General features: G+C 42.2%; 1 protein-coding gene across 4 annotated transcripts in view; it reads right to left on the bottom strand.

Annotated features, from left to right (window-relative positions):
• The window catches only part of fancd2 (FA complementation group D2), an 80,265-nt gene that overhangs the window by 47,806 nt on the left and 11,097 nt on the right, over positions 1-21,362 (bottom strand). For all 4 annotated transcript variants that reach the window (XM_061922685.1, XM_061922684.1, XM_061922683.1 and 1 more), the window contains 13 exons: positions 16,234-16,340; positions 13,289-13,349; positions 13,156-13,208; positions 12,993-13,071; positions 12,787-12,911; positions 12,627-12,714; positions 6,807-6,911; positions 5,298-5,398; positions 5,112-5,223; positions 4,984-5,019; positions 2,412-2,558; positions 2,186-2,320; positions 1,973-2,104 (listed from right to left, as the gene is read on the bottom strand). In XM_061922685.1, coding sequence (XP_061778669.1) covers positions 1,973-2,104; positions 2,186-2,320; positions 2,412-2,558; positions 4,984-5,019; positions 5,112-5,223; positions 5,298-5,398; positions 6,807-6,911; positions 12,627-12,714; positions 12,787-12,911; positions 12,993-13,071; positions 13,156-13,208; positions 13,289-13,349; positions 16,234-16,340 — 1,281 coding nt within the window. The remainder of the gene's footprint in view (positions 1-1,972; positions 2,105-2,185; positions 2,321-2,411; positions 2,559-4,983; positions 5,020-5,111; positions 5,224-5,297; positions 5,399-6,806; positions 6,912-12,626; positions 12,715-12,786; positions 12,912-12,992; positions 13,072-13,155; positions 13,209-13,288; positions 13,350-16,233; positions 16,341-21,362) is intronic.

Below are 21,362 nucleotides of genomic sequence, written 5' to 3'. Positions count from 1 at the left end.
AATGTTATTGAACAAAATAACGAAACTGCTTTGACGTAGTAACGGCTAACAAATTACTTTATAAGAATAAACAAGACTCTACGTTACCACTTATAACAAAATGTATTCCGAGTACTCTCAACGCTGGCTATCTAGCCATAAAAGCACTTAGGCAACCTTAAACACTTTGCACTTTTTAAGATACCGAAATATATTGTACATTGCCATTCGGCTTAAAAATACCGGTATATCAGTTTTGGTCCATATCGTCCAGCACAAACCTCCGAATGTACTTTCCACAAAAAAAAAAGATTTATAAAATCATGCTGCACACACTTGTATGCACTCTTCTCATTATAAAGCACACATGCAATGAAATGTGCGTAGAAGACTTCCTCTTACTACTTCTCCCATTAAAATCCATAAATGGTCATGCTAATTAACTCATGGATATGGTAATGAGTTTAAGGATCAAATGACAGAGGAGAGAAGGCAACTCCAAAGAAGAAGGCAATATTTTCAGATTGGTGCTTATTACGTCGTGCATCAGAACAAGATTATTTTTAGGGCTAAGCAGCAGCATTTCTAATAAAAATGATTAGAATTTGAATATAAATATTTGACCAATTATAGTGTCAGCTGAACCATTGCTGAAATGAAGAAAACATGTTCATGTTTTAGCTTTCTGTTTACCAAGACTTTGTTCGGACAATAAATGTATTAATGATTTATATAGGTTTATTTTGTCATGTAATAAAAATCTGACATTTTGTCATTGTATGACACAAGTATTCCCCATGAACAATATTTAGAGCTCTTGTTGGCAATTGGCACGCATACAAGATCATTTTAATATATCGTGTGCACAATAAATGTGTTTCTTGTCCAGTTGTTTGCCTTTTAAAAATATTTGAGTGGTAATACTAACATGAGGTTACATACAGTAGTGGTTGTATATATGCAGCATGGATGTGTGAAATACAAACATTTGCACTTCAATCTGTCATAAACTCCCAAAGTTCAAATCTATTGAAAACATTAAAAATGTAATAATTTCCTAATTCTATAACATTATTTTGTAAAATGAAATATTACACTGGAATTCATATTTTTTGGTATTCAGTCCTAAAATAATATTTTTCGCTGTGTGTCCACACAAAGTCAAAGACGCACTTCCTAACCTGTTTGCACAGTGCTATCATTCAATTAAAAATTATCAAAATAAACAATATTTATATGAACCACTACCATATAACCACATGTACAATATAACTACATTAATACAGCACTATATTTTCATATTCAGGCACTAAAAAATAAATAAACAATACATCCATATTTAGAGGAAAGCTTATACATACTATATATCTGGAGTGCAAAAGTGTTTTTTTCATGCGAGTATGTCCTTTATTGACACCATCGGGCGACGCTGATTCCCGTGTCTGAAAATGTTTGCGTGGGCTCTATGCAAAGTCGAAAGGGTGCGTATAAATAGACGACCTTTTCTACATTAAATTTGTCTGTTACTACCAATGTTTGTGGTTAAAATAACACACATTTCACCCCGTTTGAAGCAACATTTTTGTGCGCGGCAACTTTTGTAAATGAGGTCCCTGGTCTGCCAGATAATACGCTATAGCAGGAGGGATGAGTGTTGCCAAATTAGTGACTTTGTCGCCATATTTACTGAGTATTCTCTTTAGATTTTCATTTTCCAAAAAACGATGCACGACAAATCTAGCAACTTATTCTGCAAGATATCCACTCCCCTGTTAACAAGTACATAACAAGTTTACCCTGGCAAAATCCATAATATCCGAAAAAGTCAATGAAAAACCAGAGCCTGTTTAATCGAACCCCATTTAATTATCTTGTATTCAGATCTAATTTGATAGTGCAGGTGAGCCTGCTGAAATGATGACATGATTCTTTGAGGAGGCCTAAAATTTTATGGCTTTTTTTAAATTATGTTTTGCAAAAATAACAGCCTGACCTTAATAAAAACAGCATACGGCCCCACTTCTGAAGGGTTTTCCATAACCAGACTGCAGAGCAGCTCTAGGGCCATGTCCACCTCTCCGCCAACGCCGCTGCACACATGGGTCACCAAACAGCCCACCACCTCCTTCAACACAGCACAAGTATTGAATAAACAGGTTAAAATATTGAACTTATATGTGTAGCTCAAAATGAATCCCATATTTACCTGCTGGCAGTAAGAGTCGAAAGCAGTGAATGAATGTCGATACATGTGCCCACCAAACGGAACAACGCAGGGGTCAGGTGAGCGCAGCAAGTTCTGAGCCAGGGCTAAGATGGAGGGAAAATACCCTCTCAGGACCTGAACTCGGGACCAAACACACACGTCAAATAATCAAAACTCAATCAACCTGTGTGTCAAAGTTACAAGTTAAAGTAATAAACAGACTCACTTCTGTGTTGTCCTGAAATGTCTTCTGCAGCAAAGTCTCAGGGATCTGGCCAGTTCTCACTTTTGCTTTAAGAACCCTTTCAGCCCCACGTCGACTGTGGTTGGCATTGGTGGAGTGGAGGATGAACAGCACCAACAGATCTATCACCTGATGCAGTACCGGCAAGAGTATAACAATGTTGTTGTTTTTATTACTGTGGTTGTAGTTTGCAGTGGTATACAACTGCATTGCATCATACAAATATAAACATTATTAAAAACACCTATGCAAACAGCCAACACAGTAAAAAATAATACATTAGAATACCTTTAAAGAGGTAATTTTTTTTCAGTACGGTAGTTCAGTGATGAAGAAAAAAAAGCAAACCTGATGCGTTTATTTAATTAATGCGCAGTGTATGCTTAAAATGATTGAAACTATGTAAATATTAATACATTACATACAGTTGTGGTCAAAAGTTTACAAACACTAGTGACGGAAATAACATCATGGCTGTATTGAGTTTCCAATAATTTCTACAACTCTTTTTTTTTTGTGATAGAGTGATTGGAGCACATACTTGTTTGTCACAAAAAAACTTCAGGAAGTTTTGTTCTTTTATGAATTTATTATGAGTCTACTGAAAATGTGACCAAATCTGCTAGGTCAAAAGTGTACATACAGCAACATACATTATCAATTTTGGTGATGTAGAAAAGTTACAATCAAATCAATTTAGCTTCATGGCATGAACTCTTAACGTCATGTGAGTAATTATGATTGACGACACCTGTTGACTTCTCTGAGCACATTTAAATTTGGCTCATGTGATGCAGTCACTAGACTCGGATACAAAGGCGACAATTGGAAAGTCAAAGGAACTCAACACAGCCCTGAAAAAACGAATCATTGACTTGAACAAGTCAGGAAAGTCCCTTAGATCCATTTCAAAGCAGCTTAAGGTCCCAAGAGCAACTGTGCAGACAATTGTTCATAAGTATGAACTGCATAGCACAGTTTTGTCACTGCCACGATCAAGAAGAAAACGCAAGCTATCACCTACTACTGAAAGAAAATTGGCCAGGATAATCAAGAGTCAACAAAGAACCACCAAAAAGTAGGCCTGCAATGAATTGGAAGCTGCTGGAACACAGTTGTCAGTGTCTACAGTCAAGCGTGTTTGGCATCGCCATGGACTGAGAGGGTACCATGCAAGAAGGAAGCCCTTGGTCTAGAAGAGATACCTTAATGCTTGTCTAAAGTTTTCTGCTGATCACATGGACAAAGATAAGACCTTCTGAAGGAAAATTATGTGGTCCGATACAAAAATTTAGCTGTTTGTCCACAATACCCAGCAACATGTTTGGATGAGGACCGGTGAGGCTTTTAATCCCAGGAACACCGTTCCTACCGTCAGGCATGGTGGTGGTGGTGGTGGTGGTATTATGCTCTTGGCCTGTTTTTCTGCCAATGGAACTGGTGCTTTACAGAGAGTAAATGGGACAATGAAAAAGGAGGATTACCTTCAAATTCTTTAAGACAACCTAAAATCATCAGCCCAGAGGTTGTATCAATGACCCAAAACACACGTCAAAAGTGGTAAAGAAATGGTTAAATCAGGCTAAAATTGAGGTTTTAGAATGGCCTTATGAAAGTCCTGACTTAAACCCCATTGAGAACACGTGGACAATGTTGAAGAAACAAGTCCATGTCAGAAAACCAACAAATTTAGCTGAACTGCACCAATTTTGTCAAGAGGAGTGGTCAAAAATTCAACCAGACGCTGGCCAGAAGCTTGTGGATAGCTACCATAAGCAGTGAAACTTGCCAAGGAACAATTTTTTTTTGTGAAAAACAAGTATGTGCTCCACCTTCGTATTGTGCAGTCCTGGGTTCAAATCCAGGCTCGGGATCTGTCTGTGTGGAGTTTGCATGTTCTCCCCGTGAATGCGTGGGTTCCCTCCGGGTACTCCGGCTTCCTCCCACTTCCAAAGACATGCACCTGGGGATAGGTTGATTGGCAACACTAAATTGGCCCTAGTGTGTGAATGTGAGTGTGAATGTTGTCTGTCTATCTGTGTTGGCCCTGCGATGAGGTGGTGACTTGTCCAGGGTGTACCCCGCCTTCCGCCCGATTGTAGCTGAGATAGGCGCCAGCGCCCCCCGCGACCCCAAAAGGGAATAAGCGGTAGAAAAAAAAAAAAGTATGTGCTCCAATCACTCTATCAAAAAAAAATAAAAAGTTGTAGAAATTATTGGAAACTTAAGACAGCCATGACATTATGTTGTTTACAAGTGTAAGTAAACTTTTGACTACAACTGTATATACTTGCATAATGTAGGTAAAGCCTCAATGGAGATGTTTGGATGTTTTTAAGGGCTTTATAGCGGTAATAAAGAGGCTGCCGTAGGCTCCATTGTACGCGGACTTTTGATCGCATTTACGTCAAGTCTCTCACAATGATTGTGAAAGATAGGCAAAGTTCCAAAAAAAAGTGCAGTTCCCCCTTGAATATGAGCATTATCATATTTATTGTTTGTCTGTCGTTTCAAAATACAGCATTTAATTTTCTTAAATAAGAATATGACTCACTTTGTGGTCCTCCAGCTCTTCAACAGACTCAATTGCCTGTTAAAACAGGGCACACACAAGTCATTAATGCTGCTGCGTATTGAGGCAGTCATCAACAAAAGACAGACGGCATAACAGCGATTGTGCACCTTTAGCCAAGCTTCAGATAGAGCCTTCTGGAAGCGCATGGCTGACTTGATAGCATCCACTATCAGCGTAACGATGTCCTGGCTGTCGCTGGCCACCGTAGCTGACTTGGACCTGATGCACACAATTGAATTTTTAGACAAGAGTGCAGTAACTGACAAATGAGGGTTTTGCTGCATCATGCTTACACTACTGCCCCTTTGCCCTTGAAGCGGCTCTGCGACGCTTGCAGCACAGGAGGGAGAACACACTGCTCCAGTTCCAGTTTCCTACGGAGGTTACACACCACCTGTCCAAGAAAACAGTATATACTCGGAACAGAACATGGAGCTCATGCATTCTTCTGTGTCTACCTCAAGTATGACTTCCACAAGTGATTTTTGTGACGCTTACCACAGAAGGGGAGCAGTGAAACTATCCAGATATAAAAATTGTAACAGAAAATGGACCTTATCCCTTAGATTTAACAAATAGATTTGTACAAAATGAGAAAAACATGCTTAGAATTTAGATTGTAAATTTTCGAAAACATTTTTTCACACTTGCAAATCAAGTGTCTACCTTTTAAAGATATCACACTTTTGTTATTTTATTATTGAGGGTTCCAGGTTCTATCCCCACTTTGCCATCCTAGTCACTACCGTAGTGTCCTTGGGCAAGGCATTTAACCCACCTGCTCCCAGTGCCACCCACATTGGTTTAAATTTAGCTTAAAGATGTAGATAATAGGTTTCACTATGTAAAGTGTTTTGAGTCTCAAGAGAAAAGTGCTATTCAAATATAATGAACTTCACTCACTATTATTTTTACAGTATTGTCCGGACTATAAGCTGATACTTTTTTCCCAAGCTTTGAACAATACGGCTTACAACACGGTGCGAAACATTCCACAGGCCACAATCAACGTGATCAACTCTATGCAAAGGAGATGTGTTGCACTGCATGAGGCAAATGGTGGTCACACCAGGTACTGACTGCTTTTCTGACCCCCCAGACCCAAATACAGCAAAACTGCACATTTCAGAGTGGCCTTTAATTGTAGGCAGCCTACTGCCTACCTGTGTTTAATCAGCATCTTGATATGCCACACCTGTGAGGTTGGATGGCAAAGAAGTGTTCACTAACAAAGATTTGTGAACTATTTTTGGGAAGAATAGGTATTGTGTGTGTGTGTGTGTGTGTGTGTGTGTGTGTGTGTGTGTGTGTGTGTGTGTGTGTGTGTGTGTGTGTGTGTGTGTGTGTGTGTGTGTGTGTGTGTGTGTATAGTAACAAGATTACGTTTAGTATGCTAACTAGCGAGCGTGTTTATGCACCCGTCCTGCAATTCAAGTGAGGCGTTTCGGCAAGAGAATCAACGAGTACCTGCAGCTCAGGCTATCGTTCAACAAATTTTGTTTCGACTTTATTTTTTAGAAATGTAATTAAAAGAACCCGGAAGTATAAATATTTTGCCATGAAAATTGTTGTTCAAAAATCACATTTTCGAAAACATTTCACATGGTTTTATACTGTGGTGTGGATGGGACAAATCTGGGTAAGGATATTGCATTATGTAAGTTGTTAATGTTTCCCCCTTATAAACACCTTGATATTTTGTAGGTTGCGAAGAGCAACATGTTGATAATTGCAGTAGCTCTATATTGATATATAATAGTATTATCGCGAGGTATACAGAGATTCACCGCCCTATTCCTGACCTCATATGCATCTGAGGCGGAGACGGAATGCAGGATGAATTTGACCACCACAGGTAGGTCTTCTAATTGCACAGCAGCCAAGGTGGTCATAACTGCTCCACGAACCTGAGATGACACACATATACACATATTTATGCACTTGGACGGAGAATTTGAACACAAACACACAATAAGTGCAACATTAGAGTCGTTAATTTAGCAATTCTATAACGATGTTATTGTGCAACACTTGCGACTGCTACAACTTCTGGAGGATGTTCATTCAGTTGTTTAATATTGAAGGAAAAAGCAGGTAACAGACATGACACAAAACAAGAAAATAAATTGTGGTAGTCCGTGGGTTGAATTTTTAGATCAAGCAGAATATAAAAAAAATAGATTCACTCAATACTAGGGGTGTAACGGTACGTGTATTTGTATTGAACCGTTTCGATACGGGGGTTTCGGTTTGGTACAGGGGTATCTCGATAGAGTTTCAAAGATAAAGTCTTAACAAGCTGCTTTGCTTCTTCTGCCTCTGTGTCAGCACACAGCATTGTCCCACCCACACATCCATTTAATTGTTTACATACTAAGCGATAACAGCCAATCAGCAGTAAGTATTCAGAGCGCATGTAGTCAATGCTTCAGCGTCAAGCAGACATGTGTTTAACAGGTGAGCATACGGCAGCGTACTCTCCCTAAATTATAAAACAAACACCTCCCAGTCAACTACTAGTACATTACTATGAGCTTGTTGACATTCTAGAAACTTAAAATGCAGCTCAGCTCGCTCGCAGTCCTCGCTTGAGGTGAAGGCTAATTAGCTTTTAGCGTAACGTTAGCTCATTTTGCTGTGTGTGTGTGTGTGTGTGTTAGGGGCAGCAAAGCCCTATCTGTCTGTTATTTCACTTGAACTCCATGGTGTTCAGGGATGAATAGTCTCTCCTTTTGCTATTGTACTATTTTTCAGCTATAATTACATTAATCATTAGTAATGTAGCAGCCTAGTTTTGATTGGCAGGGTCCCTGCTATCACATGTTGACAAAAATATAACATTTACATAATAAAACTACAGGCTTCCCAAATAATGTAATGAATTAAGCATGATGAATTGACCTGACTCCTCTCTGAGCTACCACCTTATCATGGAAGAGGAGTTTAAGTGTCCCAATGAATCTAGGAGCTATGTTGTCCGGGGGCTTTATGCCCCCTGGTAGGGTCTCCCAAGGCAAACAGGTTCTAGGTGAGGGATCAGACAAAGAGCAGCTCGAAGACCTTTATGAAAAAGACAAGTCATGGACCCAGATTTCCCTCGCCCGGACGTGGGTCACCGGGGCCCCCCTCTGGAGCACGATGGCGAGCGCCTGGTGGCCGGGCCTGTTCCCATGGGGCCCGGCCAGGCACAGCCCGAAGAGGCAACGTGGGTCACCCCTCCAATGGGCTCACCACCCATAGCAGGGGCCGTAGAGGTCGGGTGCAATGTGAACTGGGCGGGGGCTGAAGGCAGGGCACTTGGCGGTCCGATCCTCGGTTACAGAAGCTAGCTCTTGGGACGTGGAACGTCACCTCACTAGGGGGGAAAGAGCCTGAGCTAGTGTGCGAAGTGGAGAAGTTCCGGCTGGATATAGTCAGACTCACTTCGACGCACAGCAAGGGATCTGGAGCCACTACTCCCGAGAGGGACTGGACCCTCTTCCACTCTGGCGTTGCCGGCAGTGAGAGGCGACGGACTGGGGTGGCAATTCTTGATGCCCCCCGGCTCAAAGCCTGCACGTTGGAGGTCAACCCGGTGGACGAAAGGCTATCCTCCCTCCGCCTTCGGGTGGGGGGACGGGTCCTGACTGTTGTTTGTGCTTATGCACCAAACAGCAGTTCAGAGTACCCGCCCTTTTTGGGTACACTCGAGAGAGGACTGGAAAGTGCTACCCCGGGTGATTACCTTGTAATACTGGGGGACTTCAACGCTCATGTTGGCAACAACAGTGAAACCTGGAGAGGCGTGATTGGGAAAAATGGCCGCCCGGATCTGAACCCGAGTGGTGTTTTGTTATTGGACTTTTGTGCTCGTCACAGTTTGTCCATAACAAACACCATGTTCAAACATAAGGGTGTGCACTTGGCACCAGGACATCCTAGACCGCAGTTCCATGATCGACTTTGTAGATGTGTAACCGGATTTTCGGCCTTATGTTTTGGACACTCGGGTGAAGAGAGGGGCGGAGCTTTCTACCGATCACCACCTGGTGGTGAGTTGGCTGCGATGGTGGGGGAGGATACCGGACAGACCTGGGAGGCCCAAACGCATTGTGAGGGTCTGCTGGAAAACGTCTGGCAGAGTCTCCTGTCAGAAAAAGTTTCAATTCCCACCTCCGGAACAACTTTGAACATGTCACGAGGGAGGTGCTGGACATTGAGTCCGAGTGGACCATGTTCCGCACCTCTATTGTCGAGGCGGCTGATCGAAGCTGTGGCCGCAAGGTAGTTGGGCGGCAATCCTAAAACCCCTTGGTGGACACCAGCGGTGAGGGATGCCGTCAAGCTGAAGAAGGATTCCTATCGGGTCCTTTTGGCTCATAGGACTCCGGAGGCAGTGTACAGGTACCGACAGGCCAAGCAGTGTGCAGCTTCAGCGGTCGCGGAGGCAAAAACTCGGACATGGGAGGAGTTTGGGGAAGCCATGGAAAACGACTTCCGGACGGCTTCAAAGCGATTCTGGACTACCATCCGCCGCCTCAGGAAGGGGAAGGGTGCGGATGGTGTTCTGCTGACCTCAACTGCGGATGTTGTGGATAGGTGGAAGGAATACTTCGAAGACCTCCTCAATCCCACCAACACGTCTTCCTATGAGGAAGCAGTGTCTGGGGAATCTGTGGTGGACTCTCCTATTTCTGGGGCTGAGGTCGTTGAGGTAGTTAAAAAGCTCCTTTGTAGCAAGGCCCCAGGGGTGGATGAGATCCGCCCGGAATTCCTTAAGGCTCTGGATGCTGTGTGGCTGTCTTGGTTGACAAGACTCTGCAGCATCGCGTGGACATCGGGGGCGGTACCTCTGGATTGGCAGACCAGGGTGGTGGTTCCTCTCTTTAGGAAGGGGGACCGGAGGGTGTGTTCCAACTATCGTGGGATCACACTCCACAGCCTTCCCGGTAAGGTTTATTCAGGTGTACTGGAGAGGAGGCTACGCCGAATAGTCGAACCTCGGATTCAGGAGAAACAGTGTGGTTTTCGTCCTGGTTGTGGAACTGTGGACCAGCTCTATACTCTCGGCAGGGTTCTTGAGGGTGCATGGGAGTTTGCCCAACCAGTCTACATGTGCTTTGTGGACTTGGAGAAGGCATTCGACCGTGTCCTTCGGGAAGACCTGTGGGGAGTGCTCAGAGAGTATGGGGTATCGGATTTTGGCGGTCCGCTCCCTGTACAATCAGTGCGAGAGCTTGGTCTGCATTGCCGGCAGTAAGTCAAACACATTTCCAGTGAGGGTTGGACTCCGACAAGGCTGTCCTTTGTCACCGATTCTGTTCATAACTTTTATGGACAGAATTTCTAGGCGCAGTCAAGGCGTTGAGGGGTTCCGGTTTGGTGACCGCAGGATTAGGTCTCTGCTTTTTGCAGATGATGTGATCCTGATGGCTTCGTCTGACCAGGATCTTCAACTCTCACTGGATCGGTTCGCAGCCAAGTGTGAAGGAGCTGAGCCGGAAGGATAAGATCACGGGTACAAGCGGCCGAAATGAGTTTCCTCCGCCGTGTGGCAGTGCTCTCCCTTAGAGATAGGGTGAGAAGCTCTGTCATCCGGGAGGAACTCAAAGTAAAGTCACTGCTCCTTCACATCGAGAGGAGCCAGATGAGGTGGTTCGGGCATCTGGTAAGGATGCCACCCAAACGCCTCCCTAGGGAGGTGTTTAGGGCACGTCCAACCGGTAGGAGGCCACGGGGAAGACCCAGGACACGTTGGGAAGACTATGTCTCCCGGCTGGCCTGGGAACGCCTCGGGATCCCCCGGGAAGAGCTAGATGAAGTGGTTGGGGAGAGGGAAGTCTGGGTTTCCCTGCTTAGGCTGTTGCCCCAGAGACCCGACCTCGGATAAGCGGAAGAAGATGGATGGATGGATGGAGTTGACCTGAAACTGTTTAATGTTGCACTTTTTATATGTAGAAGAAAAGTTTTGTCATTTTATTTAATCAAAGCAACAACTTGAGGCAGTTTAATGTGGATTAACGTGGGCAGAATTATTATAGTGTTCCCAATGTTAAAAGGATAAAGCCATTGTTTACAAATTTGGTAAATAAATAACCCAAAAATGTATATTTTCTTGTTTTCTTACTGTACCAAAAATGAACCGAACCGTGACCTCTAAACCGAGGTACGTACCAAACCAAAATTTTTGTGTACCATTACAGCCCTACTCAATACTCAGGAAAAAATTATGGCATAACTCTGTAATTAATCATTTCCAAAGCCAACACTTGCATCACACGAAATCTGCAGTTAACAAGGAGTGGTCACACTTTGAAGAGCTATTGCATCAAGGTGGATGGACTTGATTAAGGGTTCCAACAGGAGATATGTTAATTAAAACAAAGGATAGGATTTTCTAACTTCTTTGAGAAGTTGAATCATCACACACTGGTGTAAAAAATGTTGATTGTTCACAATTCAGCTGTGTGTAAAATCTGGACCAAGTACAAACAAGATGGGATAAAAGGTAAGTTTACGGAAAGAGCCAAAATAAAGAAATCTTTTAGCAAAACTTCTTGCAAACCGAAAATGCACATCAAAATAAACGACAAACAAATTGGCGAAAAGTGGAGTCACTGTCTGAAAGCGAACTGTAAGAAAGCCACTAAAGTATGAAAAGAGGACAGCTTAACAAGAGCCATTATTAACAGCTAAACATAGAAAACAAGGATCCAACGGGCTTGATTGACATTCAAGGCACCCAAGGATCTTGTGAAATAGTGCTGGCTGCTGCGAGCTCAGTGTAAATGAAAAAAAGACTGTCAGGAAGGCGAGAAACAGTTTTTATTTCAACCGTATATGCCGTTAAAAGCCTAAAGGCTGACCGCACGGTTACTGTCTTCACAAAAAAAGAGCTGCTCCATCCTGCCTGCACGAACAAAATAAACGTCTCCGAAAGTTAGCAAGCCACGGAGTATACAATGTATTTCTTGTAAAATGTATAAAAATACACACAAGATGCCAACACCAACCACTTCAGTGTGGTATTGGACAGAAAGGAAGACTTTTTTTCTCTTACACAATTTAAAATCGAAAAATGTGGAAGTTGTTAGCAATACTCTGAATCTTGTCAGATTCCAATCAATGCAAGTAATCAAAATCAGGGAATACAACAACTTATACTCCTGTCTGCATGAAAGAAGGGAATCAATACGTTAAACATGCATGTATTTTGTACACTTTTAACGTGTTAACAAAAACAGCAAAATAAATAAACAAAAATTATACATACATATGTATATGTATATATAAGGTAGATCACTTCGACTTGGTCATTTAAAAAGTAGCCAGCCTACTGAAAAGGTGTGGGCACCACTGCTCTACTTGATCTAAAATTGAAACTGTTACTGGCTACAATTTATATTCCTAATTTATTTTAGTTTTTCCTCAAGCCAGAAAGTTGTCATTTAAAAATAAATATAATTTAGTTGTATGTCTACTGAATGAATGAAAATCCTCCAAGTCTGTTCATTACATCGCTTTTTCCAGGGGTTGTATTCATGTCAAAATCAAAACAATTTTAAAATAAAGCTCAAACACAAGATTATCACCTGTACACTTTTTGAAATATTTCACTGAGAAAGTACAGTTTGCATAAATACCTCAGTCAGTAAAGAGGAGCTGAGGTTCAGACTTGAAAGGGCATCCAAGATGGCCACCGTCAACTGAGTGTTCTCCTTCAGTAAAGAACTACAAGGACATGCACTCTCAGGAACACACTGTTCATTATACAACCGCAACTGCTAATCCGCGATGACATACTTGAGATCTTGTGCTATATCATTGTGCAGGGAGTCTTCCAGTATCTCTGGCAGACTGGTGATGATGTCCCGTTGGACATCCACTGGTCCCACTGATAGCAGCTCCATGAGCTTTGCTGCCAGCTCCTGCGAAAAACACATCAGCACAACGCTAAATTACACAAACAGTGTTTAGCATTTGCAGGTGGCATTTTAGGAAAGGACTACCTTGCAATCAACAACTCTGTCGAGCCATTTGAGCTGGTTGATGATAATGCGTGGAATACTGAGCCCAGCATCATCAATGCTGTGACACACAAGAAGACGTTAGATTTCAAATTAATTTGGCCAATATAACTGCATGAAATGTTAATTGACAGGAAGCATTAACCTGTTGACCATATATTCAGGGAGTTTCTCGAGCAAGGTGTTAATTATAAGAGTCTACGTAAAGGAGAGAAGCAGACCATTAGCATTCTTGGTGTGGAATGTGGACTTTCCTTTGCTTATTTATCCAGACTGACCTGCAGCATCTCAATGCCCAACAACATGCGCAGCAGGCTCTCATGGAAGGAGCTGACACAGCTACAAGACAAGTAAACAAACAATAAAATAAATGCTTTTGGGCTCAAATGTGAATGACAAGTTAAACTAAAAAAAATTATGTTTGTGCAAAAATCCGTTAATGTTAGCACTTCAACTTAAAATGTGAAACTAATATGTGATATAAAGTCATGACATGCATAGTGAGATATGGCAATCCTTAGAATTTTGATATTGGCTTAAAGTTTTATAAAACTCAGAATGATCTAAGATTTTTAATTTAAGGTTTTCATAAGCATTAAGCCATAATCATCAAAATGATATCAAAAGAATTCTAGAAATATATTGAGTGACATGTAATGGGACTATGTTGTTTTTTTTAGTTTCACCTTGTAAATCTAATCTAAATAAGTCGTTTCACAATATTTACATTTTTGGAGTTTCACCTCTATCTGTATGTGGAACTATGAAATTGATTAAGGAACCAAAACAATGTACAAATGTGGATTACAATTTAAACATGTACACAAAGCACAAATAAAAAACTGTTGAAGTATGGGGTTGGATCAAATAAACGTGGCTTCTTCCTACTTCTTTTTGGAATTGGTGTACCCCGCCTTCCGCCCGATTGTAGCTGAGATAGGCGCCAGCGACCCCGAAAGGGAATAAGCGGTAGAAAATGGATGGATGGGAATTGTTTAAAGGGGAACTACACTTTTTGAGGAAATTTCCCTATCATTCACAATCCTTATGTACAAAACCCATTTCCATTTGAGTTGAGAAATTGTGTTAGAGGTAAATGAAATCAGAATACAATGATTTGCAAATCCTTTTCAACCCATATTCAATTGAATGCACTACAAAGACAAGATAGTTGATGTTCAAACTCATTAACTTAATTTTTTTTTTTTTGCAAATAATAATTAACTTAGAATTTCATGGCTGCAACACGTGCCAAAGTAGTTGGGAAAGGGCATTTTCACCACTGTGTTACATCACCTTTTCTTTTAACAACACTCAATAAACGTTTGGGAACTGAGGAAATTGTTGAAGCTTTGAAAGTGGAATTCTTGTTTTATGTAGAGCTTCAGTTGTTCAACAGTCCGGGGTCTCCGCTGTGGTATTTTAGGCTTCATAATGCGCCACACATTTTCGATGGAAGACGTGTCTGGACTGAAGGCGGGCCAGGAAAGTACCCGCACTCTTTTTTTACAAAGCCACGCTGTTGTAACACGTGCTGAATGTGGCTTGGCGTTGTCTTGCTGAAATAAGCAGGGGCGTCCATGAAAAAGACGCCGCTTGAACGGCAGCATGTGTTGTTCCAAAACCTATGTGTACTTTTCAGCATTAATGGTGCCTTCACAGATGTGTAAGTTACCCATGCCTTGGGCAAAAATGCACCCCCATACCATCACAGATGCTGGCTTTTGAACTTTGCGGCAATAACAGTCTGGGTGGTTCGCTTCCCTTTTGGTCCGGATGACATGATGTCGAATATTTTCAAAAACAATTTGAAATGTGGACTCGTCAGACCCCAGAACACTTTTCCACTTTGCATCAGTCTATCTTAGATGAGCTTGGGCCCAGCGAAGCCGGCGGCGTTCCTGGGTGTTATTGATAAATGGCTTTCGCTTTGCATAGTAGAGTTTTAACTTGCACTTACAGACGTAGCGACCAACTGTAGTTACCGACAGTGGTTTTCTGAAGTGTTCCTGAGCCAATGTGGTGATATTCTTTACACACTGATGTCGGTTTTTGATGCAGTACCACCTAAGGGGTCAAAGGTCCGTAATATCATCGCTTACGTCCAGTGATTTCTCCAGATTCTCTGAACCTTTTGATGATATTATGGACCGTAGATGTTGAAATCCCTAAATTTCTTGCAATTGCACTTTGAGAAACGTTGTTCTTAAACTGTTTGACTATTTGCTCATGCAGTTGTGGACAAATGGGTGTATCTTGCTCCATCCTTTCTTGTGAAAGACTAAGTATTTCTTAGGAAGTTGTTTTTATACCTAATCATGGCACCCACCTGTTCCCAATTAGCCTCAACTTCCTCAACGTTATCAGTATTTATTGCCACCTTTCCCAACTTCTTTGTCACATGTTGCTGGCATAAAATTCTAAAGTTAATGATTATTTGCAACAAAAAAAAATGTTTATCAGTTTGAACATTAAATATGTTGTCTTTGTCGCATATTCAACTGAATATGGGTTGAAAATTATTCGCAAATCATTGTATTCCGTTTATATTTACATCTAACACAATTTCCCAACTCATATGGAAACGGGGTTTGTAAGACAAGTACACGTTTTTCTTTTTTATTCATTCATCATTCATTCAGGAGATCAAAAGTCTGCTTACAGTGGAGCCTGGAGAGTTGCTCTATTATGCCTATGAAGCCCTTAAAAGCATCCATCCATCCACCCATCCATTTTCTACCGCTTATTCCCTTTGGGGTCGCGGGGGGCGCTGGTGCCTATCTCAGCTACAGTCGGGCAGAAGGCGGGGTACACCCTGGACAAATCGCCACCTCCTCGCAGGGCCAACACAGATAGACAACATTCACACTCACATCCACACACTAGGGCCAATTTAGTGTTGCCAATCAACATATCCCCAGGTGCATGTCTTTGGAAGTGGGAGGAAGCCGGAGTACCCGGAGGGAACCCACGCATTTACGGGGAGGACATGCAAACTCCACACAGAAAGATCCCGAGCCCGGGATTGAACCCAGTCTACTCAGGACCTTCGTATTGTGAGGCAGACGCACTAACCCCTCTTCCACTTTGAAGCCCGTCTTTCATAACGACTGTGAAAAATTCAAAGAAAAAGTGCAGTTCCCCTTTTGAGTGCATATGTCCTTCTTTATTGTGCTGTACATTTTAACACAATCAAAATAAACCATATTGGATTGTTCTGTACCTGGTGTCTCCCTCGGGAAGTGTCGGAACACACGGAAGGAGACAATTCCTAAATCTGTCAGCATCGTCAATATGAGACTCCAAACCACTGATGAATTCCTGCACAATCTGAGCAATGACATTGAAACACTAAATATCGTTTTTCTCAAAAACAGGAAATTAGTAAGTGTACATATTTTTGTTAACAGATTTTAGGTAGGACATGCAATAATCACAAAAACAATACTGCATCAATAATGTATTTTATTTTTCTGGATCTCAACGTTGGCGGACGCTCACCCTTTCACACCCTGATCTTTCCTGATTTTGCTTTTTGTCTCGTCTTAACTTTGTAAGAGCCTTTCATTTGCACGTTCTCTGAAATCTAAAATATGAAATTGGTTAACTGGTCTCTCAACAAAACTGACAAGATATTTTCGGCGAGAGGCACAAGGGGAACCTGCTTGTCCTAACAGAACGTCCTAACATGAGGGTGTCCGAGGAGAAATGGAGGGTCCTGTGCCTGCCATTTTTTTCCATCAATGACATTGAAGATACTTTATCTATGTATTTGGAACTGTGATAACAGGCCATCTGGTGTTTGGATTGAGCATTTCTCTGGTCTATCGACAAATTCGGAAGATGATAGTAGCCTTTCAAGGAGCTTTGAGGCTGCCCATCGTGATAGATGAGAAGAGTTTGATGTTTTTGTAAATGAATCGCAAACTGGATAACATCTCAGAAAAACTTTCTGCTCTGCAAGGCAAAATTATGATCAATTTGAGAGCCAGAACTAGGGATCCCAGTGAGGTAAGAAGAGTAATTGAAAAATATTAGCAGGGTATCATGAGGCCGTTTTGAGTGTTCAGGGAGAACATTTTACCATGTTTAATTAAGATCAGTCTCATCATCATCATTTCTTTTTACTCCTTTCATGAAAATGCATATATACAAGCCATGTACAGTTCACACTTTCACTGTTTTTTGTTTCTTATACATTTCCATAATCAGAAAGAAGCAGATTGAAAAATAATATTCTCATATTGATCTGCCCGCTTTTTGAAAACATTTTTTTAGATTACTTTATTACTGTTCCTTCCACCAACACCCGAACTCCAACATACTTTTTAATTTTCGATTAAGCATTTTCATGACACGTCCAATCAGAATAAAAAATCAGTTTGATATAATTCCAGTTGTCTATTTTTATAACTCTTTTTAAATTCAAAAATATTCTTGCAACTTTTTAAGTCTTTCTTTAGAGAATTCAATGCTTTCCCACCAACAACAGACAAGCACCTTTGTTTCAAATTTTTTCGCACCCTTGGATGTTTAAAATCATCATCTTCTGTGATTCTCATCTTTAGACGCAAACTCGTATAACTTTTGTAAGTCCTGCGGAATAACTTTATTTCTAGCTTTGAACACCACTAATAGAGTATGCAATTCTACAATGTATTTTAGTTTTAATAATCCTGCCCTAGTGAATTGAAGTGATTTGTGTGGTGTCTATATCCTACTTTAAAAAAAATATGAATTGCTCTTTTCTGTAAAAGAAATAGAAGCATTATGTTGCTGTGATATGTATTTCCACATATTTCTGCACAATAATTGAAATAAGATAGAATGATTGAGCAATATAACATTCTCAGTGTCATTCGGAGAACTGTATTTAACCTTGTTCAAAATAAATAAGCTTTTAAACACCTTATTTTCCACATGCAATATATAAGCTTTCCATATCAACTTTTTAATCTAGGATGACCCCAGGAAATCTGATTTTAGACACCTTCTCAATTTTCACATTGTTTATGGAAAAACTAACTTCTAACTTTCTTTTTTTACTGTTTGCAAATACATCAAATATGCTATTATAATCAATTTCTAATGGATAAAGCTTTGGCCTTGACAAGAGGTCATCAGGTGGTCCCCAACGTTCACCGAGTGTTTCGACCCTTAACCACAACACTCTCCGGTTGGTGGGTCAGCAGTGATTGGCCAGATCACTGCTCCTCTCATCCAGGCTTCCAGCTATTGTCCTCTCTTTTATGCCAGAGCCAACAGGAGGCTCTCTCCGCCGCTTCTCCCAGCCTACGAACGGCTGTTTTCCTCAAGTGACCTCTCAATCCAACCTTTGTCATCATATTCCACACAGATTGCGCAGGGAATCCTCGACAACCAACTTCCACTGTCATCAGCCATGCTGTCCACCCCTTGTCCCGGCAGTCCTGGACAAGTTGTTGGTACTTTGTTTTCTTCCTCTCTGCCGCTTCCTCACATCCCTCCTCCCACGGGACAGTAAGCTCCACCAGGATGATTTTCTTTCCCTTTGGGGACCACAAAACCATGTCTGGTCTCAGAGTGGTGGACATTACTGCTCCTGGGAAGAGGAGCTTCCGCCCCAGGTCGACCTCCATCTCCCATCCCTGGGCCAACTGCAAGAGGTTTTGGTTGGCTTGGCCTTGGACAACTGGTCTATGACCCTCTTTCACGAAGGTGATGGTGCTCAGCAATGGCTTTGTTTTGGCTGGGTGTTTCTTTCTCCTCTCTTGCTCCAAGATGTCTGCGAGCATTGCCAACACCTTGTCATGGCGCCACCTGTATCTTCCCTGGGTCAATGCTGTTTTGCACCCAGACAGAATGTGCGCCATAGTTCCTTTACCGCCACACAACCTGCACAGCGGGTCCTCCCTCATTCCCCACCTATGCAAGTTGACTGGGGTCGGCAGGGTGTCGTATACTGCTCGAAGCAGAAATGAGATACGAAACGGCTCCAGCCTCCACAGTTCACTCCACGTCACGTTCCTCTTGGGAAGGTTCCACCTTGTCCAGGCACCTTGGGTTGCGAGCTCGATGGCTTTAGCTCTTCTTCCTTCTTCCTCAAGGTTTCGGACTTCATCCTGAATCAAGGTCCTCTTTTCCCTGGGAGTGGACTTGGACCACTGCTGGAAATGTGATGTTCCTAGACCTTGTCTTCCAGTGCAGAGGCTTCCGATGGTATCTTTGGTCCTGAGAGATGATTCTGCCTGGGCAATAGCAGTGCTAGCGGCCCACTTCCTGCCTGATCTTGTTCTTATTCCAGCTTCCCTGATCAGCCGATCTTGGGAGTTCCTATACGTCAGGGAAAGTCTGCATTTTGCGACTTTAAACTCCTCCAGGACTGAAGACAGGGGGAGCTGGAGCTGGCCCGACCTTATGTAGAGCCCCGTAGATGTAAAGCTCGGGGGTATCCCCAACCATTTCCGAAGGTGCTTGTTGAACTTCCTCTCCAACCCTTCAACTGTTGTTATCGCCACTTCGTACACGGTGAGAAGCCACATAAGTCTTTGGAGTAAGCCATTCTGGTATATCCAGCACTTGTATTTCCCAGACAGACCAGACTTATCAATCTTTTTCAACCATTCTTCAACCTGATTTTCGGTGCTGGAGATGCTGTTTTTATCCGTCATGGAATCATCATACCACTTTCCAAGGCATTTAATAGGGTTCCCTTGGATGTTTGGGATTGCTTCCCCCTGAACAAGCAGCTTGAACTTTCCCGTTGTTTTTCCCTTTTGGATCACCAGACACCTTGATTTCTTGGGCTTGAAGATCATCTTCGCCCAAGTAGCCATACGATCCAGTTCCGCCAGCACCCATCTCGCCTGCACGTGAGTTGGTGTTATCACGGTAAGATCATCCATGAATGCCCTGATTGCTGGTTGTTGACTTCCTGCTGCAGTCTTTGGTCCTCTTGACTTTATGATCGCTGCAGAGATGATCAGGTTCATTCCCATGACAAACAAGATAGGAGAGATGGTGCACCCTGTCACTATTCCCTTCTCCACTGGCTGCCATTTAGTTGTGAACATGGCTGCTTGGAATCATAGCTTGATGTCTCCCAGGTAGCTGGTGATCATCCCCTGGATGTGATGTGGGATGTGGTAATGGTCCATAGCCACTTGGATCACGTTATGGGGAATTGACCCATATGCATTAGCAAAATCAAGCCAGACTACTGTTAAGTTGCCTTTCTTCTCCTTTGCTTCTTGGATAAGTTGGCTGAGGAGCCCTGTATGCTCCAGGCACCCGGAGAACCCTTCGATACTGCCCTTCTGGATAGAGGTGTTAATATATCCATTCCGGGTCATGAAGGAGCTCATTCTTTTGGCCAGCACTGAAAAGAAGATTTTCCCCTCCACACTTAGCAAGGAAATGGTTCGGAACTGGCTGATCTTTGTGGATCCCCGTTCTTTCGGCACAAAGCACCCTTCTGCCCTTCTCCAGCTTGTTGGTACGGTTCCTTTGGCCCATATAACCCGCATAAGCTTCCACAGCCTGTGTAGGAGCTTAGGACATTTCTTGTATACTTTGTAGGGTATACCGCTGGGACCTGGGGCAGAAGCTGATCTTGCGTGCTTGACAACCTCTTGAACCTCTCTCCATGATGGATATTCTGTGCTGAGGGAGGATATTGGTGGACTGATGGTAACAAGCCCGAGATTTCCTGGTAGGGCATTGTTTCTTGAAGGGTCACTGAATGTCTCTTCAACAAACTTCTCCACCTCCTCCTTAGAACTTGTTAGAGTCCCTGACCTCGCCTCTCCCAAAAGTGACTTGGTGAAGCGATAGGGGTCTTTTATGAACTGGGCTCGTGCAGCTTCCTGCCTTTTCCACCTTTGCCTTTGCCCTTCAGCTCTTCTCAGCCTGATGAGCTGCTCGCGGAGGCTGGCTGTCAATTCTTTTATACTTTCCTTTTCACAGGAAATCTGATTTTAGACACCTTCTCAATTTTCACATTGTTTATGGACAAACTAACTTCTAACTTTCTTTTTTTACTGAATACCATCAATTTTGTCTTTTCCAAATTTAAAGATAATTTACTTAAATCAAACCACAATTTTAACCTTTTCCTCCTCAATATTAGTCGCTAAGATTTTCAAGTCATCTCTTTAACAGTATAAATTTATATCTTCTGCGAATAATACGTACTGTAAATTTTTCGCAACCTCACAAATATCATTTATATATAAAATAAAAATGTTGGATCCTTAAATCAAACATTGTGGAATTCCACATTCATTAGTCATACATTCTGATCATCAATCTCAACATATTGCTGTTGTTGTAAATAGCTGTTAAACCAGTCTAGTGCAACTCCTCTAATTCCAT

This window comes from Nerophis ophidion, linkage group LG16 (assembly GCF_033978795.1).
Source record: "Nerophis ophidion isolate RoL-2023_Sa linkage group LG16, RoL_Noph_v1.0, whole genome shotgun sequence".
Lineage (NCBI taxonomy): Eukaryota > Metazoa > Chordata > Actinopteri > Syngnathiformes > Syngnathidae > Nerophis > Nerophis ophidion.
Note: the sequence above shows the minus strand (reverse complement) of the source record. Positions and strands in the feature narration are given on the sequence as shown.